General features: G+C 43.6%; 2 protein-coding genes across 5 annotated transcripts in view; both read right to left on the reverse strand.

Annotated features, from left to right (window-relative positions):
* The window catches only part of erh (ERH mRNA splicing and mitosis factor), a 116,375-nt gene that overhangs the window by 56,226 nt on the left and 33,501 nt on the right, over window positions 1-26,648 (reverse strand). The window lies entirely within an intron of this gene.
* The window catches only part of samd4b (sterile alpha motif domain containing 4B), a 48,269-nt gene that overhangs the window by 17,162 nt on the left and 4,459 nt on the right, over window positions 1-26,648 (reverse strand). For 2 of the 4 annotated variants that reach the window (XM_078430891.1, XM_078430890.1), the window contains exons 2-3: window positions 15,603-16,118; window positions 5,807-6,073 (exon numbers count right to left, since the gene is read on the reverse strand). In XM_078430891.1, the coding sequence (XP_078287017.1) occupies window positions 5,807-6,073; window positions 15,603-16,118 (783 nt within the window). The remainder of the gene's footprint in view (window positions 1-5,806; window positions 6,074-15,602; window positions 16,119-26,648) is intronic. The other 2 variants (XM_078430893.1, XM_078430892.1) reach the window with 1 other exon arrangement.

Raw genomic sequence — 26,648 nt, forward strand, 5'->3', positions numbered from 1 at the left:
CAAGAGTCAAGAGCAAGTGGGGAAAAAATGAAGGCATTTTCCACAGACCTTATACAAATTGATCTACAGATTCAAAAACAAGTGACAACATTGCCAAAGCCAGAGAATTTTAACTATGTGGAATAAGTGGATAGATTGGACGTTTCTTTGAAACAGCAAATAGCAATTTTCAAACAAAAAATGATGTATGAATAGATATAGACAATAACTATATTGATCAATGATCCAGTGGGACTAGATTTGACAATTTGAGAGTGGTAGAAGGTTGGTATTCATTGGTGCGGGTGCAGCCAAAGCAAAACCCACCCTATTTAAAATGGCTTGGACGTGCCACTGATGTGGTGCAGCCTGCAAGCTACAGACTAAGAGTTATGCCGTTGGGGTCAGACTAGATGGTTCTTGCAGTTCAGCAAGGACATGGTCTGAATGATTACCTTTCCTGGTTTGAGAAACACAGCATGCAGTGCTTAGGTAAACAAGGAAATGTCAACATAAGTAATGTGGATTTAAAACAAGGAAAAATAAGTTCGTAATTACCTGCTTCAGTGAACTATCCATGTTTTCCAACAAAATCAGAGCAAGTTACAAAAGCACAAATAAAGACAGGACAGATGATGGAAGTAATGATCTAACTAATTTACATGAACCAACAGTCTCCATCATACTATTTGACTAACGTGATCGAGACCAGAGCTTTGGCAACCAGCATCATGTTTTAAGGACAGTTCAAGACCCTGATCATTTGCCTCCCTGCACTGATCCAGATTATTCAGAATGAGATGTATTAAGTTAATGCAGGAAGATTTATCCCCAAGGCTGCACACTTCCAGTGAGGAGCACATCCACCCATGATCAGCGTCCCCACACACTACCAATGACACCCCAGCACAGGAATTTACCAACCAGAGAATAATCAATGCTGTTGGTACCCAATACCTCCAGCCACTCAATACCATACTGCACCATCTCAGTGGCATACCACCAGAAGCCCAAAAAACAACAGGCAACAAGACAAAGTCTTCTCCACGCTCACTGCACAGCATCCACAAACTCAAAGTCAGGCAGGAGGTTCCAATGACAACATTTGGGACCACCCAGGAGGAACGGGGTGCTGGCCGGTATTCTGCTTAATTGGGGCGGAGGAGGAATAAGCTACCTAGAAATACAGACCCATGTTAGCAGGTAAAAGGGCAGTGTGTTTTTACTTTGCCATGTTAGGAGACACTTTGCAACAACAGAAAGATCCACCCATTGTTCAAGGATAGCTGTTGGGCGACGCACAAACTCAGATCAGGGTCAACTTCCTGTTTCAGAGAAATGCTGCCTGAAGTTAACTTTGTCTCCTTTAGGCTGTTACTCATCTTGATGTTTTACCATGCCCTTACCCCATAATCATGGTTTGTTTCCGGGCAGCCGCCTGGACCCGATCCACCCACCACACAACCGCGCTGCCGCCGACCAGAACAACGACCGAAGACCGACTCGTCCCACAGGCCTCCCAGGGGACTGCGATGAAGCCGGGCGGCGAGGTCTGTCTGGGCGAAGGAGCCTCAGTGGCGGCGGCAATGGGAGCCTCGGCAGCAGTAAGCGGGAGCCTTAGCGGCAGCGGGAGCCTTAGCGGCAGCGGGAGCCTTAGCGGCAGCGGGAGCCTCGGCGGCAGCAACGTGGGCCTCGGCGGCAGCAACGTGAGCCTCGGCGGCAGCAACGTGGGCCTCGGCGGCAATGGGTGCCGGGGCCTCACGGTCGATGGGGGGGGGGACCACCGTGAACAATGGGGACCTGGCGTGGGGGGGGGGGGACCACCGTGAACAATGGGGATCTGGCGTGGGGGGGGGGCCACCGTGAACAATGGGGACCTGGCGTGGGGGGGACCACCGTGAACAATGAGGACCTGGCGTGGGGGGGACCACCGTGAACAATGAGGACCTGGCGTGGGGGGGGGACGGGGGGGGGGGGGACCACCGTGAACAATGGGGACCTGGCGTGGGGGGGACCACCGTGAACAATGAGGACCTGGCGTGGGGGGGGACGGGACCACCGTGAACAATGGGGATCTGGCGTGGGGGGGGACCACCATGAACAATGGGGATCTGGCGTGGGGGGGGATCACCGTGAACAATGGGGACCTGGCGTGGGGGGGACCACCGTGAACAATGAGGACCTGGCGTGGGGGGACGGGACGGGACCACCGTGAACAATGGGGACCTGGCGTGGGGGGACTGCCCTGAGGGGCGGTAGGAGAACAAAGGGAGACCCATTGTGAGGGGGGGGGGGGGAGAGACTAGTTTTAGAATCCTCTGCCCAGGGGATACGCCAGCGTTTGTTTGTTCGTTTGTTCCTGTGAAGGCGCTGTGCACACGGCAGCCAGCCAACAGTCGCTTGTCTTTTTCTTTTTTTTCCCACTTTTAATTTCAGGTTTTTGTGTACCTTGGGTGTTGTGACTGTCAGCAGAACAATTTCCCTCCAGGGATGAATAAAGTTTTATCGTATCGTTTTAATAAACAGCACGAAAATATTTGAAGGCATGAAACCATTTTCCAATTTACCAAAAACACAATGATGCATCCTCCAATGGCTGCAATACATTGATATTTAATATGAATTATGTTAAAATGATGTCTGATACAAGCATCAAAATGAGAGGCTGCCCATCAGTCTTGCACCAGAGAATGATAACCAAATGATTGAACCCAATCACTGTCACAGCTCCAGTACCAGCCTGGAGAGCAAATGGAAACTAAAACAGCGTAAATCAGTATAAAAGCTGATTAAAGGTTTTCTTTGTGCTAAGTATATTCCTTGTACTAAAGAAAGCAAAATTACCACTGAACTTTCAAAGACATCTATCTTTGTGTCATTTTGAACTCGCTGGTGGCGGACAGACTAACAGCAAAATAGTACATTCATAATATGTGTCGTTGGGTTGTGTTTAAAGAGTATTGATACCTTAATAGCATGGGAGTGTGGGGGAACTGGGGCATGTAGTGGGATGGATTACATTTCTGCTGCTGTGGCACATCTCTGTTCAGAGTCAATCAATTCAGCACTTTGCTTAAGGAGCAACTAAATCCTGACACTTTCAATGGAGTAATTAGGTTAGAGAAATGTCAACACTCAGTTTAACTGTTGGTTTGCAAAACCACAGGTCCATTACCTTAAATAGCATGAGTGGTAATATCGAGTTGTATGGCCTGACACTGTACAGTGCCTATGCATTAAAGAAATCACAGGATGCGGGCAAGCGTGATCATCAAATCGTGATCATGTTACAGGGAAACGTCACAACACGGAGTTTTAAGTTACATCACATGCAGGCAGAGTACAAACAATTTATGAATGAAATTTTAACACATGTCTGGGTTACTACTTTGTAACATGCCTCTAATAATTCACCCATATACAATACTACACAAATGAAACAATGAGGAACAAATCTGGATAGCGAAAAACAGAACTGTTTATGTAAAACTCAACCTAAACAGTCCCCAGTTATCAGGAAATATTACAAATATTAATCGTTAATCTTTAAACATTGTCCTTGCATCGTTGCCAATAGTTGAGTGTATGTGTGCGAGTATATGTATAAATAAATATAAACTACTCCCCCAGCCCTGAATTCATTATCAGCTGATGCTACAGCATTTGATTTCAAAGCAAAACCAGCAAGAATAGTCAAATGGGAAAGGTTAAAAATAGGTTAAGAGCATCGACAGATAAAAATAATTGCAATTTTCCTTAGTATCGAGTGCAAACTAGAGATGGCAATCACGTGAACACCACTTATTATTCAATAACCACAGGTAGTAAAATCAATGTCAAGAATCTGGCCAAGCAGGGATATATGATACCATGCCCGAGTTATTTCGTGGACAAGTCCAGATAATTTACAAAGAGGCAATCTTCACACTGAACAATAGACCAATTTTGTGTAAGAAGGAACTTAAACCGAAGATTGACACAAAAAGCTGGAGTAACTCAGCCGGGGCAGGTTGCATCTCTGGAGAGAAGGAATAGGACCAATTATGCCAATTCCAGAAGAGTATTGGAGAAAAAAGTTTTTAGCAATTTTCTTCCTAGTCAATAGCTCCCAAGATAGACTCAGTTCAGCTATAAACTGCAGGGCCTTGCTGTGCGCAAGGCACCAACCATGTTTATTCGCAGAACAGAATTGTATTTCTAAACAATTTATTGGAAAACACAAAAAAAAGGTAAATGTTATAGAAAGTGGTAAAAAAAATAACCGAAGACCTCACAAGGAAGAGGAATAACTGGGAAAAACAAAGAATTCTCAGAATATATAAGCATTGGCTACAAACATTCAGGGGTGCGGTGCGTTATCACGGAGAAAACGTTTAAAAAGTTCCTGCTATCAAATACAACTGAAAATACAAAGTCAACAATAAAATATTTAAAAAATCACTTAAGTTTAATCAGTCTGAAGAAGTGTCTCAACCCGAAACGTCACCCATTCCTTCTCTCCTGAGATGCTGCCTGACCCGCTGAGTTACTCCAGCATTTTGTGAATAAATACTTGCGTTAACTTTATTCCACGATATTTGAAATAGTTATTGATCTTACAAGTAAGTGTCTGTTAGTGTTCTTTCTGCACGATAAAATAAAAGGGAAAGACAACCCAGGAGAGCTCTGAGGAAACACATTCTTTATGCAGGGAATTTGTAATCTTTGTAATTCTCTACTTGAGGTGTGCTCAGCCACTGAATACATTGCAGCCAGAGACCACTAGATTTTTGGACACCAAGGGCAGAGGAGGATATGGGATTCAGGCAGCCAAGTGACCTGGGGCACAGGGTCATTAAAATCATCTTTGATGAAACAGCGTACTTGAAGGCCTCATCCTAATGTTAATGTTATTTTCTTAGTGAAAGACTGCTCACAAGATGTGCTCAATAATATGCAGAATTTGCAGTCAGTGTGGGACTTTCCTGATCTTGGGAAGAGAAAAAGCTCCTTACAAAGATCCAGTCATCTCCAGAGAGAGCCTCTGGATTTGCAACATCTGCAGCTGTTGCACATTAGCTCCACGGAATTCAAGGCATCCAGCAGCTGTGATGTCAGCAAGCTGCCTGAATAACCAATCCTACTAAACATCATATTTAAAAGCCACAGTTTAAATCCTTTGTATTTTGACATATACATTGAAGATATTTACTGTGATTCTGTAAACATCCAAATAGATTTGTGATCAGTTATTATGGCTTGGAGCACCATTAGAATTCAAACCTCGAAGCTTTACTCAGATGATTTTCTATAAACTCTAGATTATGCGATTTCCCTCAACTGAAGTTCAGATACAGGCAAACAATTCAGCATTTGAATCAGATACCAACTCAAATTTCCACATTAAACCAGACATGCAGGAAGTCCAAGTTATAGTCCAGAGAGTATTAATAGAAACTGAGGGCAATTTCATCACCAATATAACAAATTCAGTGCCAATGTGTACCTTCTCAATACAAATTAAACCTATACCGTGCAGCTGAGACTACATCCTTCACAGTTCAACTTTAAATAGTTCATCTGATTATAGCTGTCTTTATACGGACATTAATAACTTTCATTACTGGCTCCCAACAATGCAACACAACAATCTTGATGCAAAGACTAACCACCAGATTTTACACTCATGTTAACTATGGATCAACAACTTCCCCAAGATCCACTAGCCTGGATGAAAAGGGTCACCTACCTCACCTGCCACCAACTTTCTAATCTGAATGCAGTCTTTATACTGGCGTCTATGTGGTTTTAAGACATTTGAGCCAATAGCCTGATCATTGTGTCTTACCTTTCATTCCACTCCCCTCCTCCTGAAATGTGTTGCGACTTGACCCCTGTTCTTCTGTCTGCTCACTGCCCCCACTTCCAGAGGAGGCTATGCTGCTTTGAGGGGACAGCGGTGCATGGTCTGATGGGGCATAGACTGCTCGGCTGCGCAGGTCATCTGGAGACATCCACTCGCTGACCACAGACTGGTTTGTCATATTGATCGGTGGAGTGAGGGAAACCGAGCGCTTCAGAGGACTGTGGTTGGTTTGAGTTTGGCCTTGGAGAACTGAAAATTAAAAATGGTTCATTAATTTGTCTGAAAACCATAAAAGAAACAACCCATCCCCTCTTGCAGCAAATGCGGGCAAAAAAAGATGCAGCAAAGTCGGTTTGGATATTCAATGCTGTTATAGTACTTGCCTCAACCACCTCCTCTGGCAGCTCATCGCATATTTCCACAACTCAGAAAATGTTGCCTTAATCTCCCTGTGCATTTCCAGTTTTTCTTAAAATTATATACACTGAGAAAATTGAAGGGCCTCAAGGATATATATGAGCAAAGAATGTTATGCAGTTGGGGAATGAACAGCACAAGGTCCCGCTGTGCTGCCTCCGCTCCTTCCAACTAAATGGAATCTCACGTCAAACTTGAAATCAAATCTACTTCCTTCAAAGACCGAGGCTATTTGGTTTGTCAATGAACACTCTGTGGAACCTCTACAGGTGTACTGTAGAGAGCACACTGACTAGTTGCATCACAGCCTGGGACTGGCAACTCAAATGCCAGGACCGAAGGAGATTACAGATTACCACTGCCGGTCCATCACGGGTACTGACCTTCCCATCACCGAAGGGATCTGCAGGAGGCACCAATGCAAAAACCCACACCACCCTGGCCACGCCCTCATCTCACTACTGCCATCGGGAAGAAAGTACAGGAGCCTCAAAATCATAATCTCCAGGTTCAAAAACAGCTCAAAAACCATCAGGCTCTTGAACACTACACTAATCTCAGCACCAATGAACCTCTATAGGCCGTCTTTGGTTGCACAAAGGACTTTGTGTTTTCGTTGCACTAGTATTACTATTATTAATTTATTTAATTTAAAAAAAGTTATATATTATCTGCATGTTGTGTTTACAGGCCTGTTAAGCTGTTGCAAATAAGAATTTCCGTGTTCCATTGTTGGTACATGACTATTAAACATTCAAATAGCAAGTTCCAGTCAGCATACAGGTTAGTGCAATGGACATTATATCCCAATTCGACAATCACTTGTCCCAATGTTCTTCTCCAGCTAATATCAATTTGTGCAGTGTAAACTAAAACAGGATTTGCTAATAATCCTATAATTAACTGAGATATGAAAGAGACTCCAATACAGAAAAACACACATTTTGATTTTCCGATTTAAATCACGTAGAATTATGAATCTTCGACTACAAAGCTTCCAAAGGGGATAAATTAGTAGAAGATAGACACAAAATGCGAGAATAACTCAGCGAGACAGGCATCTCTGGGGAGAAGGAATGGGTGACGTTTCGGGTCGATACGCTTCTTCAGGGTAAATTAGTATGCAGTTTCTCAATTTACTTTGTGTGGACTTTCAAACAACAACCATTGTATCTGCACAAAACCCACTTCCATCTTTCCTCTAACTCTTCTAGCAGGACATTCCAATGGATATTGCAAATCCTGTGCTATATCACTAACAGGCATTATTTTTTTGTGCAGGGAAGGGTCAGCAAACCCTTCGGAGAACAAATATATAAATGTACACAGATTAATCCCAACTCAGTAGGAACAATACCCACGGTAAAATTGCCCACCACCAATCAAATTAGAGGACAACCAATGGTCCCAAGATTGAACCAGGTCAACATCATACCACAACAATGCACAAAGTGCGAGAGGAATTCAGCAAGTCAAGCTGTATCTATGCAGGGATTGGACAAGTTACTTTTCATCACTTGTCCATTCCCTCTACAGATGCTGCTTGACCTGCTGGGTTCCTCCTGCACTGTGTTTTGTTCAAGATTCCAACACCTGCAGTTCCTTGCATCTCCATCATAGATGGCAAATTGTAATGCAGGGGTTTGGGCAAGTCATTTGCAGAGTTTTAGTTTGGAGAGTCATTCTTCTGATGCTGCTTCCCTTTACTTTTGGGCAACACCATTGCCATGACTCAGGTCATCCAAGTCTTATATGGCACTATCTGAGTCAATAATGGTCTGATTCGTTGCTGATTATGTTTCATTCTTCAAGGAACTCTGATTTCTTAAGTGCTTGATGGATAAGATATGTACAGACAAGGAGACAAAAGTGAAGAACTTGGGTGCAAGATGCTCTACAACCTACACCAACAGTGTGTGGCCCAAAGTTCTATCCTTAATTGATGCTGGCAGCAAGAGCAGGAGCATTAATTCTTACTGATGTATTATTCCCCCTAGCCATGAGCAGAAGTCAATTGTAATCCCCATAGCTGGGTTGATAACTCAAGACAGATGATCTTTGTCCACATTATGCAGTTCATATTCAAAAGTAACCTTTAACCAAGATACTGGGAGGCTCAAATCACACGGAGTTCCAGAGGCTGTGGGTATTATGTCAGAGCTATTCTTGCTCTATGCACGCCTACAACAATCCAGGACATTTCCTGGCTTTCCCTTTAAATAATATTTAATTAGTTGAAGCTGTGATCACAGTAAATACTTTAAGATAATCGGCACGTGGTACCTTGGTTTTGCCATCAAATGCCATTTCATAGAACAGAGGGTGAGGCAGATGGTGATCAAGATTCACTATGCAAGTCTAAAAAACAGCAACTTGAAACGTTAAGCGTTTTTGCCTTCTACAGCTGCCACATGACCAGAACATTTCCAGCCTTTTGTTTTTATTTCAGAATTCCAGCATGCACAGTATGTTGCTTTTGGAGGTTTTATAGTCAAGTGGAGAAATTTAGCAGACTATCCTGTGCCACCGTGTTTTTAATGGCAGAAAAGCAAATGTTTTCCAGCATCGGCTCTTGGCGATGTCTGACTACTGTTTGGTTCATTTTTAATGCTGAAGAAATAATGCTGCTAGTCTGTTGGTAAGAGAAATTACATCTGCAACCTGCTTAAAGGGCCACAGATAATAATGCCACAAACATATATCAGAATGAGCAAGATAGCAAAGTGAAACTAATACTGCATCTAGTTGTTGATTTTATTTTTGTGACGTCTTGTCCACCCAAGGTTAATATTTTACCACCCTTTAACTCCTTTCCAAAAGTGAACATTTTGTTCAATGACAGCAGTATTTGGGCAGGAAGAGAGAAAAGTAAACAGTAGGAAATATTGACGTTGGTCAAGTAAAAGAACAGTTTATCTTAACTTTGCAGTAAAACTAGATCTTTCAAAAATAGGACAGAAAATGCTGGAGTAACTCAGCGGATCAAGCAACATCTCTGGAGAACATGGATAGGTGACGTTTTGGGTCAGGACCCTTCTTCAGACTGATCTGAAAAAAAAGAGTATATTTTCCCATCCTGGGTTTTATCTTCAATCAGGAATGCAATGGCAGATCATTTTCCCCGGTTCTTTAAGTGCTTGGTTTGTTAGCGGTGCTCCATGTTTGCAATTAATCACGTTGAGAAGACTAAATTACCAAATTACTGCAGGTATTTAGTCTAGGACATTGGTTTGGCTGCATTTGGGAGTATTGCGTGCAGTTCTGGTCACCCCATTATAGGAAGGATGTGGAGGTGGTTGACCAGAATGATGCCTGGATTAGATGTTAGCTGAAGAAAGAGGTTGGACAGATTCCGATTGTTTTCTCCGGAACTCCAGAGGTTGAAGGGACCTGATAGAATTAGAGGCACAGACAATAGACAATAGGTGCAGGAGTAGGCCATTCAGCCCTTCGATCCAGCACCGCCATTCAATGCGATCATGGCTGATCACTCTCAATCAGTACCCCGTTCCTGCCTTCTCCCCATACCCCCTCACTCCGCTATCCTTAAGAGCTCTATCCAGCTCTCTCTTGAAAGCATCCAACGAACTGGCCTCCATTGCCTTCTGAGGCAGAGAATTCCACACCTTCACCACTCTCTGACTGAAAAAGTTCTTCCTCATCTCCGTTCTAAATGGCCTACCCCTTATTCTTAAACTGTGGCCCCTTGTTCTGGACTCCCCCAACATTGCGAATGCCTCTAATGTGTCCAATCCCCTAATTATCTTATATGTTTCAATAAGATCCCCCCTCATCCTTCTAAATTCCAGTGTATACAAGCCCAATCGCTCCAGCCTTTCAACATACGACAGTCCCGCCATTCCGGGAATTAACCTAGTGAACCTACGCTGCACGCCCTCCATAGCAAGAATATCCTTCCTCAAATTTGGAGACCAAAACTGCACACAGTACTCCAGGTGCGGTCTCACCAGGGCCCGGTACAACTGTAGAAGGACCTCTTTGCTCTTATACTCAACTCCTCTTGTTATGAAGGCCAACATTCCATTGGCTTTCTTCACTGCCTGCTGTACCTGCATGCTTCCTTTCATTGACTGATGCACTAGGACACCCAGATCTCGTTGAACTCCCCCTCCTCCTAACTTGACAACAGACAGGGTTGACAGAATCTTTTTCCCCAGAGTGGTATAATTAAATACTAAAGGGATAGCTTTAAGAATGAAAGGGGCAATGCTTAAAGGAGATGTACAGGTTTATTGCGAGGAGAGTGGCGAGTGCTTGGAACATGCCAGCAAGGCCAGTGGAAGAGCCAGATATGATTGTGGTGTTTAAGAGGCTCTTAAATAGACACATGGGCATGCAATTTTTTAAATACGCAGGGCAGTCAGTGCCTGGAATGCACTTGTGGTTGAAGCAGATATGTTAGTGGCATTTCAAAGCTACTTGAAGCAGATATGTTAGTGACATATGCCCAATTTGGATGGGCATATAGATAAACAGGGAGTGGACGGATACGAGTTATGTGCAGTAGGTAAGTGATGATCTTGGCATCATGTTCGGCACAGACATTGTGCCCTGATGGGCCTGTTCTTGTGTTGTACTGTTCTATCTTCTATGTAATAGAAACATAGAAAATAGGTGCAGGAGTAGACCATTCGCCTCTTCGAGCCAGCACAGTCATTCAATATGATCATGGCTGATCATCCAAAATTAGTACCCCATTCCTGCTTTTTCCTCATGTGCCTCGATTCCGTTAGCCCCAAGAACTAAATCTAACTCTCTCTTGAAAACATCCAGTGAATTGGCCTCTGCTGCCTTCCGTGGCAGAGAATTCCACAGATTCACAACTCTCTGGGTGAAAAGGTTTTTCCTCATCTCAGTCCTAAATGGTCTACCCCTTTTTCTTAAACTGTGACCCCTGGTCTGGACTCCCCCAACATCAGGAACATTTTTCCTGCATCTAGCATGTCCAATCCTTTATGAATTTTATATGTTTCTATAAGATCCCCTCTCATCCATCTAAACTCCAGTGTATTCAAGCCAGGCAACCCACTGTCCCTCATATGTCAGTCCCGCCATCCCGAGGATTAACCTGGTAAACCCACGCTGCACTCCCTCAATAGCAAGAATGTCCTTCCTCAAATTAGGAGACCAAAATTAGGAGACCAAAATTGCACACAATACTCCAGGAGAGGTCTCACCAGGGCCCTGTACAACTCCTCACTCCTAAACTCAATCCTCTCGCAACGTAGGCCAACAGCTTTCTGCTCTGCCTGCTGTACTTGCATGCTTACTTTCAGTGACTGATGTACAAGGACACCCAGGTCTCACTGCACCCTTTTCCTAATCTGACACCATTCAGATAATCTGCCTTCCTGTTCTTGTCACCATAGTGGATAACCTCACATTTATCCACATTATACTGCATTTGTCAATAATGAAACCCCACTATTTAACACCATGATACAGGGAGATCAATAATGAAAGATTTTCCAAAACATAAACCTGTACTTTTTCCCCAATTAGTAAAGCTTCAAATTAAAACATCAAAGTTGAGGCAGGCTTCTGGCTCACCAATTTTCAGGCTTGCAAGGAAATTATACTGTGACTCAGTGGAGAAGATGCTAGTCCTTGCTTTGCCTTGTCTTTTATTTTTGCCTTATGTTGGGTTTGGGCAAAAAGAGCATGATTATGACTTCAGTGGATCTGCTGATTTGGTATTGCACTGAATTAATTCCAACTCACCCCCAATTTAGCAGTAAACAGCGCTCCCACTCATATAGGTAAAAATAGCCACACTCCTCCAAAGCAGCAGCCGAACAACCTACAAGTCAATAGAACAGAGCTTTCTGGCTTACTCTTAAGGATTGAAGGTAAGCTATGCATTGCTTTTGCTAACAATTCTGATCCTATTAAGTACACCTACATCTCTCCTTGGTGCTATTATCACTCACACTCAGAACCATCAACCAGGCTTACTCTCCGAAGGATTGAACAGACTTTCCGTAGAACAGACCGAATTTCGATTAACCAAGACAAAGCAGATTAAATGAATGATCCAAGTCAATGTTCGGTGAAAGGGCTTTCACGTCTTGTCCTTCTTTCAATCCTTCCCAAATATTATGTTTTTTTGAGGAGGAGCCAGCGCTGCCGTCGCAGCTGCGGCTTGCCTGCAGTCCGTCTGTCTTTTGTGTTTTTTGTTGTTTTTGTACGAATTGTAGTTTTAATATGGTGTAGTGTTTGTATGTTATGTTTGGGGGGGGGGGGGGGGGGGAGGGAACGGGAACTGTAAAATTCTCTCTCCCGAACGGAGACGCGACCTTTGTTTCTGTGTTGTGTCTCCGTTCCCGTTGCGGCCTACCACCGGCCATGCACCTGGGACCACCTGGGGCTCTGGTTCGCAGAGCCCACGGCCCGGACTCACCACCTGTGGCGCTGGCTGCCTGCGGATGCTGCGGGAGCGGCTGTGATTCGTCCCCGGAGGCTCCGGCGCGGGCCGCGTGGATGTCGGAAGCCCGCAGGCCCCTGGGTGGGGGCTGACATCGGGAGCTCCGGCAGTGGCAGAGGCAGCGTGTTCGCCCGCCCCGAATCGCGGGGCTTGGGTCGGCCCACCGCGGACCTTTCACCGTCCGGCGCGGCCTGAAATAGGCCGTGGACCTTTCACCGTCCAGCGGGGGCTTCAATATCGGGAGCCCCGACCGCCCTGATGTGGCAACGACAACAGCCTGACCGCAGGAGAAGACGGCAGGGAAGAGAAAAATACATTTTTGGCCTTCCATCACAGTGAGAAGGGACTGGAGGAGACTCACTGTGATGGATGTTTCTTTTTGTTTGGTGTTAGTTGTGATTGTATGTGTTATTGCATTTTTATTGATTATTCTTATTGGTCTTATTGTTTAACTGCGGGTAATGTTTCATTTCACTACACATTTATGTGTATGTGACAAATAAACGACTATTGACTATTGATTGACTAGTGAGTTTGCTCCCTTTTATCGAGACTTTGCAAGCTGCACTATTAATCTTCCTTCAGGGTGTATAGGTGCGAATACTAGGAAGTAATGTTAAAAAGCCAACCATTACAGAAAAAGATCTCCTATGCAGATTTGCACATCCCAACCAATTGTTGCTGATGGGTAGCAAATCTGTTAGCAGTCATGCCCAACACTGTGCAATAAGATCAGCTGATCGAATATACTTTACTTTGATGGTATTCAAATAGAATTTGGATACACATCACTAAATATTACACAAATAAAGACATACCCAAGTCAAATGTTTTGCATAAAAATCCAGCTACTGAAAACAGACGAATGTGCAGAGGTCTATTGCAACATGCAGTTGGTCGGGAGGATAATTAAAATATTTCACATTGGAGCGGGACAACAAAGACAATCTCCAGGAGAGATAGCCAAATCCACAATGGCTCCATTATGCATGACATTTTCTCATTTTAAAATGTACCTGTTGTACATTTCCTTAAAAAATGCATTTGGATCAGAGTCTAACCCCGCACAGCCTCATTCAACTGCAGAGAAGTAATGAGAGTGTATTCATGCATCCCATTCTCATTACAGCAAAAGAACACGTCAGAGCTGACAAGGCGGTCAGGGGCAGGCATTTGAAAAGGAAGGTAGAGTCCCAAAGGAGCACAAAGCCCGCAAGGTGACCTGGGAACCCAACACATGGGCAAAATCTCAATTAAGAAACACACGGATAAATTACTTCCCAGAATGAAAAACTGAAGGTAGAGATAATGAGCAACAAACAAATGCGCATTATGGGTCTGTAGAGTACCCGCATTTAATAAATACATTTGGAACAGAAAAGACCAAGTTCTCTGGGTATGACTAATACATAGTGTTTACATCACAAATAGGCCATTTGTTCCATTGACATTCCACTGGAATTCCAGTGATACCTTTTAGGAAAGGCAGCAGCCAACAACTGGATCTCTGCTCCCCATTATCAGTGAAGTTTAAATAGTGGAGGCATCAGAGAAATCTCAGTGCTTTGGCTCCTTCATATATACCTTTAAATCTACATTTATATATCACATGCCAATAAGATGAACTGATCACATTTGCTTGCTTTATCATAAGTGAATTTGTGAACAACGTGAATTTTCCAACAACATATTACGATTTTTCTGACTCTTGACCCAGTCATAAAAAAGCAACATGAAAATTAAATTTCTGGCGTGTCCACAGCAAGAATAAAATGACAGACAGATGTGAGCTGTCACTTGCTATTGCCACATATCTTTAGAAGGGAGCAAAGCCACCCTGAGGGGACATACTTCAATGTACATTTGAGGTCATTATTTCCCAGACTAATGCCTAATCGGAACTGGGCTGCTGCCAATACAATCGACAGTGACACCTGACTATACTTGACTTAAGTCCATCATTTATTCTATTGGCTTCACATTCACAGATACGTCCTGATGTATAATTTTAGTTGATTGCACAAAGGAGAAAAACAGCTGTAGGTTTGTACTGCCTTCAGACATTTTTGTTCCCGTCTATATATAGACTGACGCCACTGGCATGGTTAAGTACTGAATGTTCTTTGTAGCTTTTATAATGCACATGTTTTTTATTATGCAACAACTGCAACAGACATTTTGAGATGTTTTAATGTTATATTCTCCCTCCTTTTGAATCCCCCTTTGTGCTGTGCACACATTGGCCTTCAGCAAGGGGGATAGTTGAAGCTCTCACATCTCAATCACCGCCACCCTAAAACCAAAATCAAATCTATCATTCTGTGGCAATTTTCTAACCTATTTAATTCTTCTTTCAGAAGTTCTATTTTTGCTTCCCCCACCCCAAATGACATAGCCAAGTTCAGCAATGTGTGGTGAAAATTCCGAACCTATTTGACACTGTTTGTTAGTTTGCTGCACTGTCGAAATATTTCTACTGCTGAAATATCCCAGGGGAGGAACTGATGGAACAAGTGAACAGTTCTTAAAAAATGGCACAGCTGTCAGATATCTCTTGCTTTTTGTCACCCTCTACAAATAAGTTGGTTTGTGATCATTCAAGCTAAGCAAACACAGTATTTTTCCCTTTCCTAAGGCATTGATGGCTTTACTGGGATCGCATCTCCGAGATATCTGCCTATTCTTTACTCGAGTCAAGATAAACCTGCACAAACGCACTTAGTTCCATAAAGCTTCAGGATAGGCTAATCAAAACAGCACATGTAGAACAAGAGACGGGTGCAAAGTTCATGATTGTTAACCAATTAACAAATTGATCTGCAACAAACACCTGCAACAATGCCAGAAACATCCAAACGTGGGGATTTGACCACAATGCTTTTCAGCCTAAACTTGATAATTAAACGTCTGCCTTACCTGTACTGCTATTGCTCCCAATGTTGTTCATTGCAGATGGCACTGACACAGACGTATGCAGAGGCAAATGTCCATTCTTGCAGGTCATTGGCTTGTCCAGCCAAGCAGGAACAGTGACACACATGCTGCTATCTGCTCGGTTCTGCCATTCATTTAGCTTGTCTTCAACATTGTGTCTCTGATTTTGGTTGTACGCTCCTGTGTAAATAGAGTCTGCCCGGCCCACGCTCGGCGAACTGTAGTTGCTTGACATGCGTTCCTCCAAGTGAGTTAGCCATAAGGCCAGAGAACTGCGGTCATCCAGTGAGGTTGCAGGATGGATTAGTGCATAGGATAGGAGCTGCCTACTCTCTTCTATGAATAGATTGCTATCGATGGAGTAAGCCAGCACTTTCTGCAGCAGCTTCATGTACTCAGACTTTGCCTCTACATTTCCAGGCTGAAGTAGAGGGAGATGGGAAAGCAACTGTGAAACAACCTTCTCCTTCGGGTCTTGCTGCCATTGACTGATGAAAGCTGAAAAACAAAATACAGTCACTCAATATTCTGGAGATAAAACTTTTCCCATTCAATAAATTTCCTCGACCATTCATTTGCCTTCATAAATTATATACAGTAATCCACGTGAATGATCAATGGCCAACGCCTGCCTTGCAAACTCAAATCTTCCATCCTGTTGAATGAAAGGTTAATATCCAGTTTCTTATTTGGGAAGGTTGACAGATAAATGATTTAAGCTTGTTACACAGCACATCACCAATTTAGTAACAGCAAGCACAAGGGTAAAACAGACGCAGAATATAGGGCAATTTATGAACCGAAATGTCAAAATTACAAGAAGAATCGGTCACAAGCCTCTCAGACATGATATGTACTAAATGCATTAGCATAAAATACATTATATTGGGCTCCTATTGACACTTGAAACATTGCCATTAGGTCTGTTTAACACCACCATGCCCTGTCTGGCTACTGCAATCACTGCAGCACACTAGACGCAACAACCACCTTCACACCCCCCCCCCCCCCCCATCTTTGTACATTCCACTAACCACGCATTGCAAGAAAATTGCATCTAAATCAGTGGAGTTAAGCAAATGAACTGCAGTTAAGCAAATGAACTAGTGCAATGTACTTCATCCATCCTCTCCAATTATTCTCAATTGCCATGTCAACTCTGTATCTCAGTTATTGATAGAATTGTTGTATGCGAATCTGTGTTTCTTTCATTGACTCATTCCGGGATGTTCAAAGACAACTGGTGTAAATGCTCAGGTTAGGCAGCAGCATCTGTGAGAGACATTGTTTGCATTTCAGTACGGTACTCCAAAATTCTGAGTGCTTCACCATCCAGAAATTGTTTGACCTGTGAGAATCACCAACATTTTCTCGTTTTAATTGATTTTTTTGGGGGGTGAAAATCACTAGGACAGTCTGAAAAGGGAAGATGCTGCACAAGTACTCCTTTCATCATTGGAACTGCACTTCAAAAGTCAGTCAGGACTTAGAAAAGAGTATGTAAATAGACACCAGAGTTTATCATATGACTTGGGACCTTTATAGAGTCTGCTCTCTATTTACATATTCTTTTCTTGGACCTATTGAATGTCACTTTGCAAACAATCATTCTGTGCTTTAATGCAGATATGCAACTGATTTACACAGTGGAGAAAATGGTAAAAGCAAATAGACATATTAATTCTAGAATGTTTGATTCAAAGTTTGTTTAAAAAAGATTTAAAAGTTCAGCAAATCCTCAAGGTGTGCAATTAAGTATGACTGCTCTCTTTCATAAACCAAGTGGAAGTTGAAGGGGTGACATTTCTTTTTCAGCAGTTAACATGATTCAGCCTGAACTGCTGCCCTAATTTGCACTTTCATTCAGATATGTTCTGCTGTAAGGTTACAATTTCATATTTAAAACAGGAACATAAATAAATGAACAAAGATTGTTCTGGGCAAGTACAAATGGAAATTGTGTCCAAATATCAAACCCAACCCAGCAAAGCCCCGAATCACATTAGCATGGTCAAGGTCAGAACATGCACATTGCTGGACACGCTGGTCAAATTGTTTCAAATATGCAATAATCTAGCTGCAGACCAGCTCAAAAAAGTTTGAATTTAAACAAGCTGATACAATGTAGTTGTGTGAAACAATGCGTTTCTTGTAAAGCCATGGCAATTAACTTAGTGAACTTGACTGTATCAACGTAGAAAGATCTGCCAGAGTAGAAAAGGTAAAAGAACACACAATGCACGTTTGAACAGGCCAGAATGCAGCAACAAAATATTTACATTTTTACAACGCTTCAGGACATCAAGGCACTTTACAGCCTATGGGCTATATTTCTAAAAAACTGTTAGTATAGAAAACAAGGCAGCCCTTTTATTAACCCCACAGCAAACCCCCGGAAACAGGAATTGGATAGTGAAGTCTTATCCCCAAGGCAACAAGCTGAGCTATAAAAAGATTCTCCTGCCAGGACCGCACTCTCAGCATCCTCCTCCCACCCCAGTGAGTCAAGTACTAAACCGTAACATTGAACCGCCTTCTCAGCTGAGGAATTTCTGTTTTATGCCATGCAAGGAAGCATTTCCTCAGGAGACAAAAACTGTACACAATACTGCAGACTTTGTTTCAAATAATCCACCTCCTTTTATTCAAGAACAACATACTGTGCAATTTCTTAACTGTTTGTTGTACCTGCATGAACAAAGAACCACATCCTAGAAAAACAAATCTTGTTCATACATTCTACAAGAGTCCATTTCCATATTTCCCCTCAATACTTTTATCTGCCACCATTTTACCCAATCACATCATGCTTACATTCACACATAGGAGAAAACATGTTATGTCCTCAACCAAGTCAGAGAGGATTTTGGTAACAGCCAAGCCCTGAACTTTGCAGCAACCCTACACACTGCCATCGCAGGTGAGCATATAGGACAGAAACAGGCACTTCTGCCCAATTCGTGCCTGCCAATCAAGATGCCCCATTTAAGCTGGTCCCATTTGACTGTATTTGGTCTATGCCCCTCCATCTCTCTTTCCTATCCATTATGTGTCTGTGTCTTTTAAATGCTATAATACCTGCCTCAACTACCTCCACTAGTAGCTCAGAGTGAAAAAGCTGCCCCTGTTCCTGTTATTGTTCCCCTCTCACCTTAAACCTATAACCTCAGGTTCTTGATTCCACTACCCCGAGGAAAAACTCACCAGTCACCCTATCAATTTCCCTCGTGATTTTATATACATCTGTAAATCATCCCTTAGCCTTATGCACTCCAAGGAATAAAGTCCTAGCTTACTCAATCTCTGCCTTTAGCTTCGGCCCTCGAGTCCTGGCAACATCCTCATAAAAATCTTCTCTGCACTCTGTCCAGTTTATACCCATTTCATTTTTAACCAATCTTAGATCTATGCTAATAACATATTTGAACCCAATCCCAGGTCCTAATCTGAAGGGCCCCGACCCATCCTTTTTCTCCAGAGATGCTGCCTGAATGGCAGAGTTACTCCAGCACTTTGTGTCTACCCACAAGTCCGAACTATGTGTAACAACCCCTTCAGGCTCCTCTCACATTAGGCTTGAGTCACACGAAAGCCCTCAATGCGTATCCCATTCAAAGTCACATTGAAACTAACAAATCATATCCCTTGTCTGACGTGCTGCAAATTGTTGTAGATTGTTCCACGTTGGTTGGCACTCTTACGATACAGTTTGTTCCTCCCTTGGAGCTCAGGTATATCTTTAGTAAAACCAGGAGGATGACGAGGAGTTACAGCAGCCAGAAATATGGAGAGTCCCATAGAAAACACCACAAATAAACACAAGATGTTAGTGGTTTAAAACAGATACAAGAAATCAAATGTTACCATAAATCACTTACTGTAAATGGTAATTCACTGAATATAAATTAAAAGAAAAGAATTGCAACAATGAAGCAGGCATCAGTAAAAATAGCATTTAAATCACCAATGTGTCATATGCCAAGGTCAAAAGATAAAAATAACTGAATTCAAGTATATGTGGCACAGGCGTGTGTGTGAATGACAAGCAATTACATTTAATTCAATGGACAAGCTTTAAAAATATTCTGCAGATAAAACAGTGCAAATCAGAGACATACATTTAATTTTCAGCACAACGCACACCACATAGTCTTTTAGTTTTAGAGATACAGCGTGGAAACAGGCCCTTCGGCCCAGAGAGTCCGCACCGACCAGCAATCGAAGGTGAACTGTTTGAAATTCACATTAGGCAGGAAATGGTGTTGGGTAGACTGATGGGACTGAAGGCTGATAAATCCCCAGGGCCTGATGGTCTGCATCCCAGGGTACTTAAGGAGGTGGCTCTAGAAATTGTGGATGCATTGGTGATCATTTTCCAATGTTCTATAGATTCAGGATCAGTTCCTGTGGATTGGAGGGTAGCTAATGTTATCCTACTTTTTAAGAAAGGAGGGAGAGAGAAAACAGGAAATTATAGACCAGTTAGTCTGACATCTGTGGTGGGGAAGATGCTGGAGTCAATTATAAAAGACGAAATTGCAGAGCATTTGGATAGCAGTAACAGGATCGTTCCGAGTCAGCATGGATTTACGAAGGGAAAATCATGCTTAAATAATCTTCTGGAATTTTTTGAGGATGTAACTAGGAAAATTGACAGGGGAGAGCCGGTGGATGTGGTGTACCTCGACTTTCAGAAAGCCTTCGACAAGGTCCCACATAGGAGATGAGTGGGCAAAATTAGAGCACATGGTATTGGGGTAGGGTACTGACATGGATAGAAAATTGGTTGGCAGACAGAAAGCAAAGAGTGGGGATAAATGGGTCCCTTTCAGAATGGCAGGCAGTGACTTGTGGGGTACCACAAGGCTCGGTGCTGGGACAGCAGCTCTTTACAATATACATTAATGACTTGGATGAAGGGATTTAAAGTACCATTAGCAAATTTGCAGATGAAACAAAGCTGGGTGGTAGTGTGAACTGTGAGGAAGATGCTATGAGGTTGCAGGGTGACTTGGATACGTTGTGTGAGTGGGCAGATGCAGTTTAATGTGGATAAGTGTGAGGTTATCCACTTTGGTGGTAAGAATAGGAAGGCAGATTATTATCTGAAAGGTGTCAAGTTAGGAAAAGGGGACGTACAACGAGATCTGGGTGTCCTAGTGCATCAGTCACTGAAAGGAAGCATGCAGGTACAGCAGGCAGTGAAGAAAGCCAATGGAATGTTGGCCTTCATAACAAGAAGAGTTGAGTATAGGAGCAAAGAGGTCCTTCTGCAGTTGTACAGGGCCCCAGTGAGACCGTACCTGGAGTACTGTGTGCAGTTTTGGTCTCCAAATTTGAGGAAGGATATTCTTGCTATTGAGGGCGTGCAGCGTAGGTTTACTAGGTTAATTCCCGGAATGGCGGGACTGTCATATGTTGAAGGACAGGAGCGACTAGGCTTGGATACACTGGAAATTAGACGGATGAGAGGAGATCTTATCGAAACATATAAGATTATTAACTGGTTGGACACGTTAGAGGCAGGAAACATGTTCCCAATGTTGGGGGAGTCCAGAACCAGGTGCCACAGTTTAAGAATAAGGGGTAGGCCATTTAGAACTGAGATGAGGAAAAACTTTTTCAGTCAGAGAGATGTAAATCTGTGGAATTCTCTGCCTCAGAAGGCAGTGGAGGCCAATTCTCTGAATGCATTCAAGAGAGAGCTAGATAGAGCTCTTAATGATAGCGGAGTCAGGGGGTATGGGGAGAAGGCAGGAACAGGGTACTGATTGAGAATGATCAGGCATGATCACATTGAATGGTGGTGCTGGCTCGAAGGGCCGAATGGCCAACTTCTGCACCTATTGTCTATCACAAAATGCTGGAGTAACTCAGCGGGACAGGCAGCATCTCTGGAGAGAAGGATCAGGCGATGTTTTGGGTCGAGACCCTTTTTCAGGCCCGTTCCTTCTTTCCAGAGATGCTGCCTGCCCCGCTGAGTTACTCCAGCATTTTGTGTCTACCTTCGATTTAAACCAGCATCTGCAGTTCTTTCCAGCACACCAACCAGCAATCCCCGCACATTAACGCTATCCTTCACACTCTAAGTTAGACAATTTACATCTATACCAATCCAATTAACCTACAAACCTGTATGTCTTGGAGTATGGGAGGAAACCAAAGATCTTGGAGAAAATCCACCCCGGTCACAGGGAGAACATACAAACTCCGTACAGACAGCACCCGTAATCAGGATTGAACCTGGGTCTCTGTCGCTGCAAGCGCTGTAAGGCAGCAACTCTACCACTGTGCCACCGTGCTACCCATACAGCCATAGAACAAGCCCTCCATCCCACTCGCCCATGTTGACTAACCGACTGGATGACACCTGGCCCATATTGCTCCAAACCTGAATGGTGTCAGATTAGGAAAAGGGTAGGTGCAACGAAACTTGGGTGTGCTCGAAAGTAAGCATGCAGGTACAGCAGGTAGTGAAGAAAGCTATTGGCATGTTGACCTTCATTGTGAGAGGATTTGAGTTTAGGAGCAAGGAGGTCCTACTGCAGTTGTACAGGGCCCTGGTGAGACCGCACCTGGAGTATTGTGTGCAATTTTGGTCTCCTAAATTGAGGAAGGACATTCTTGCAATTGAGGGAGTGCAGCAAGGGTTTTCCAGGTTAATTCCCGGGATGGCGGGACTGACATATAATAATAATAATAATAATCCATTTATTTTATATAGCGCCTTATCACATGCTCAAAGCGCTTTACAAAAACAATTAACATAGAAACAAACAGACAAACTATCCTGACGGAAAAGCGGCGAATACACAACGCCAGCGTCCTCTCACGTCAGGGTCCGGCAGTAGACTTTAAAAAGCACAAGACACACAGATATAATTTTTTACACAAAACAGCCATCACAGTGATTGCTCTAGGCATACCCTCACTGTGATGCAAGGCAAAGTCTTATCTCCTCCTCATTCTTCTCCCGTGGCGATGGAAAGTCCCAGGGCTGAGCCGAGCAGGCCGATGAAAGTCCTGAGCCCCCACCGGGCGATGGAAAGTCCCAGGGCCGAGCCGAGCAGGCCGATGAAAGTCCTGAGCCCCCACCGGGCGATGGAAAGTGCTGCGGCCGAGCCACGCAGGGCGATGAAGGGCCTGCGGGCGGGTTGATCGTACCTCGCGCTTCGGGGCGGTCGAAGTTGCTACGGCTGGAGCTCCCAAAAGCCGGTCGCCAGCCAGGGACCTGCGAACTCCCGATGTTGCGGTCTGCAGGGCCCACGGCCGAAGCCTCCGAGATGGTAAGTCCAGGCCCTGCGACCGGAGTCTTTGAGGTCGATCCCAGCTGGAGGCCGCCGACTCCACGATGTTAGGCCGTAGCGCGAACGGAGATACGACACGGTAAAGGTCGCATCTCCTTTGAGGAGGAGATTTGAAAAAAAGGTTTCCCCCAACCCCCCCACCACCCCCCTACATACACAGAATTAAAAATAAAACAAAACGTACATTTAACAACGACATTGACAAAAAAAACAAAACGGTAACGGTAGCGCAGCGGTAGAGTTGCTGCTTTACAGCGAATGCAGCGCCGGAGACTCAGGTTCGATCCTGACTACGGGCGCTGTACTGTAAGGAGTTTGTACGTTCTCCCCGTGACCTGCGTGGGTTTTCTCCGAGATCTTCGGTTTCCTCCCACACTCCAAAGACGTACAGGTATGTAGGTTAATTGGCTGGGTAAATGTAAAAATTGTCCCTAGTGGGTGTAGGATAGTGTTAATAGTGTTAGTGTGCGAGGATCGCTGGGCGGCGCGGACTTGGTGGGCCGAAAAGGCCTGTTTCCGCGCTGTATATATATGATATGATATGATATGAAAAAAAACAGAGAGACTACCGGTGAGCCGCAGCTGCAGAAAGAATCGGTCGACTGGGCTTGTATTCATTGGAATTTAGAAGGATGAGAGGGGATCTTATAGAAACATAAATTTTTTAAAGGATTGGACAGGCTAGATGCAGAAAAAATGGTCCCAATGTTGGGAGAGTCCAGAACCAGGGGTCACAGTTTAAGAATAAGGGATAGGCCGTTTAGGACTGAGATGAAGAAAAACTTTATCACCCAGAGAGTTGTGAATCTGTGGGATTCTCTGCCACAGAAGGCAGCGGAGGACAATTCATTGGATGTTTGCAAGCGGGAGTTAGATTTGGCTCTTAGGGCTAAAGGAATCAAGGGATATGGGGAAAAAGCAGGAACGGGGTACAAATTATAGATGATCACCATGATCATATTGAATGGCGGTGCTGGCTCAAAGGGCCAAACGGCCTACTCCTGCACCTATTTTTCTATGTAACCTTCCCTATCCACATGACTTTCCAAGTGTCTTTTAAATGTTGTAATTGTACCTACCCTAACCTCTGGTAGCTCATTTCATCCATGCACCATCCTCTATGGACAAAGTAGCCCCTCAGATCGCTTCTAAAACTTTCTCCACTCACCTTAAACCTATGCCCACTAGGTTTAAGCTGGCCTACCTGGGTAAGGATTGTGGCTATTCACCTTATCTATGCCCCTCACAACTTTTATCTATCTCTGTAAAATGTCACCACTTAGGCACCTCCTCTCCAGGGAAGAAAGGTCCAAGCTTACCCAGGCCCTCCTTATAACTCAACCCTTCTAGTTCCAGTAATATCCTCTTAAATCCTTTTTTTTTAAAAACACCTTTTCCAGTTGAATGACATCCTTCCTGTAGCACGAAAACCAGAACTGTTGCAGTGTTCAAAATGTAGCCTCACCAACACATTGTACAAATGTAACTGGACGCCTCAACTCCTAAACTCAATAGCCTGACCGATGAAAGGCAAGCATGTCAAACAGCTTCGTCACCACCCTGTGGGTCTCTACTTTCAGTGAGTTATGTACTGGCATCCCCATGTCTCTATGTTCTACAATACTCCCAAGCACCTTCCTATTTACTGTGCACGTCCTCCCCTAATTTTTCTTACCAAAATGCAACACGTTGCATGTGAATTAAGCTCCATTTGCCATTCCTCAGCCCATCGGCTCAGTTGATCAAGACCCCACTGCTATCTTTGAAAACCATCATTGCATGCTACATATGGCATCTGCAAACGCACTAACAACGCCATCTACATTCTCATCCACATTTAAACTGCTGCAATGGAACTAAAAATATTCAGCGAGAGTCACCACAAGACAAAGAAAAAAGCCACAATTTGATAAATAGTCTCCAAAATACTGCCCTAAGTTTAGTACAAATGCAGAAAATACTCAGGTCTGGTAAAGAGAAACAATTAATATTTCAAGTCGAAGATCCTTCATTTCCAGCCTTTGTTTTTGTCTCAGATTTCTCGCATCTGCGTTTATTTGTTCGATAGCACTGGTATTGTGCAGAAAGAAAGCACCTTTTACTGAAAAGAAAAATTACAGGAATATTTAACGGCATTCATTAATCGTGTTAGGATAAGTGACCATGATGCCCAAGTTTATTCTACTTGCAACATTCCTCTTCCTACAAAAGACAGATTGAAACAAAAATCAGCTTTGACCCTCAAGTCCAAGGTTTACAAATGTTTAAAAGATTGGATTCGGTCAAATCCATTTAACCAGTTCAATAATGTTTAAAAGACATTTGGACAGGTACATGGATAGGATAAGTTTAGAAGGATATGGGCCAAACACAGGCAGGTGGGTCTAGGCCAAACACAGGCAGGTGGGACTAGTGTAGATGGGACATGTTGGTCGGCATGGGCACGTTGGGCCAAGGACCTGTTTCTATGCTATATAACTTTGACTAAGATAGAACTTGTGGGGACACAGACCTGAAGTACAAATCGACCGCAATCTAATAATTCGACAGCAGGCTTAAATGGCTCACCTAATGTGTCAATCACAAACTATAATTTATAAGTGAAGTTTCAGCTTATATGCAACCAGTCTTCAAGTTTATAATTAGTGCGCACACATTTCATAATCTGCAAACATGCTTCAATTTTCAGTGTACCTTACCTGTACCTTTCACTGTACTGTGCCCCGGGTTTGATCCTGACTATAGGTGCTGTCTGTACGGAGTTCGTACGTTCTCCACGTGGGTTTTCCCTGGGTGCTCCGGTATTTCCCCACACTCCAAAGACATACAGGTTTATAGGTTAATTGGCTTCGGTAAAAATTGTAAATTGTTCCGAGTGTGTAGTGAGTGCTAATGTAACGGAGATTGCTGATCGACATGGGCTCGTTGGCTGAAGGGCCAGTTTCCACGCTGTATCTCCAAATTTTTTTTTTTTTTTAAATAGCAAGAGACTTAAAGGTATTTGGAGACCCAGAGGACACAAAGTGTTGGAGTAACTCAGCAAGTCAAGGAACATCTCTGGAGAATATGGATAGGTGACGTTTCAGGTCAAAACCCTTCTTCAGAATCGTCACCTATATTTGCCAGAGATGTTGCCTGACCTGCTGAGTTACTCCAGCACTTTGTGTCCATTTGTGCATTAACCAGCACCTGCGGTTCTTTGTTTCTACATGGAGACACTAATATTGTTATGGTATAAAGTTAAGATGCAGTTTAATAAGCGATTCGGAAGGCTAGCAGTACCGTGGCCTCCTATTACTGTAGCAGAGACATCTTGCTTCAATAATAGACCCCTGAAGAGACCACATCGGGAATCCTCAGTACAAGCACAGTCTCCCTACCAGAACAAGGATTTATAATTGCGATTGAAGTGCAGCAAAGTTTCAGCAGACTGATTCCTGGGATGGCAGGCTTGTCACATGAGGAGCGATCAGCCTGTACTCTCGTTCAGACAAACAAAAATAGAAATGCACAAAATTCTTGTGGGGCTCTTAGCAGAGCTGTGGAGTTGACATTTCACCTGGCAAAGGAGTCTGAAACCAGGAGTTAGTCTCTAAAGGGGTCAGCCATTCTGGACAGTTGAGCCAGAGACAAGAGAATCTTTGGAATTCACTAACCAAGACCTGTAGAGAATCATTGAGCATATTCAAGACAGATTGGTTCCCATAATATTTTTTAAAAA

Source organism: Rhinoraja longicauda, chromosome 41 (assembly GCF_053455715.1).
Source record: "Rhinoraja longicauda isolate Sanriku21f chromosome 41, sRhiLon1.1, whole genome shotgun sequence".
Taxonomy (NCBI): domain Eukaryota; kingdom Metazoa; phylum Chordata; class Chondrichthyes; order Rajiformes; family Arhynchobatidae; genus Rhinoraja; species Rhinoraja longicauda.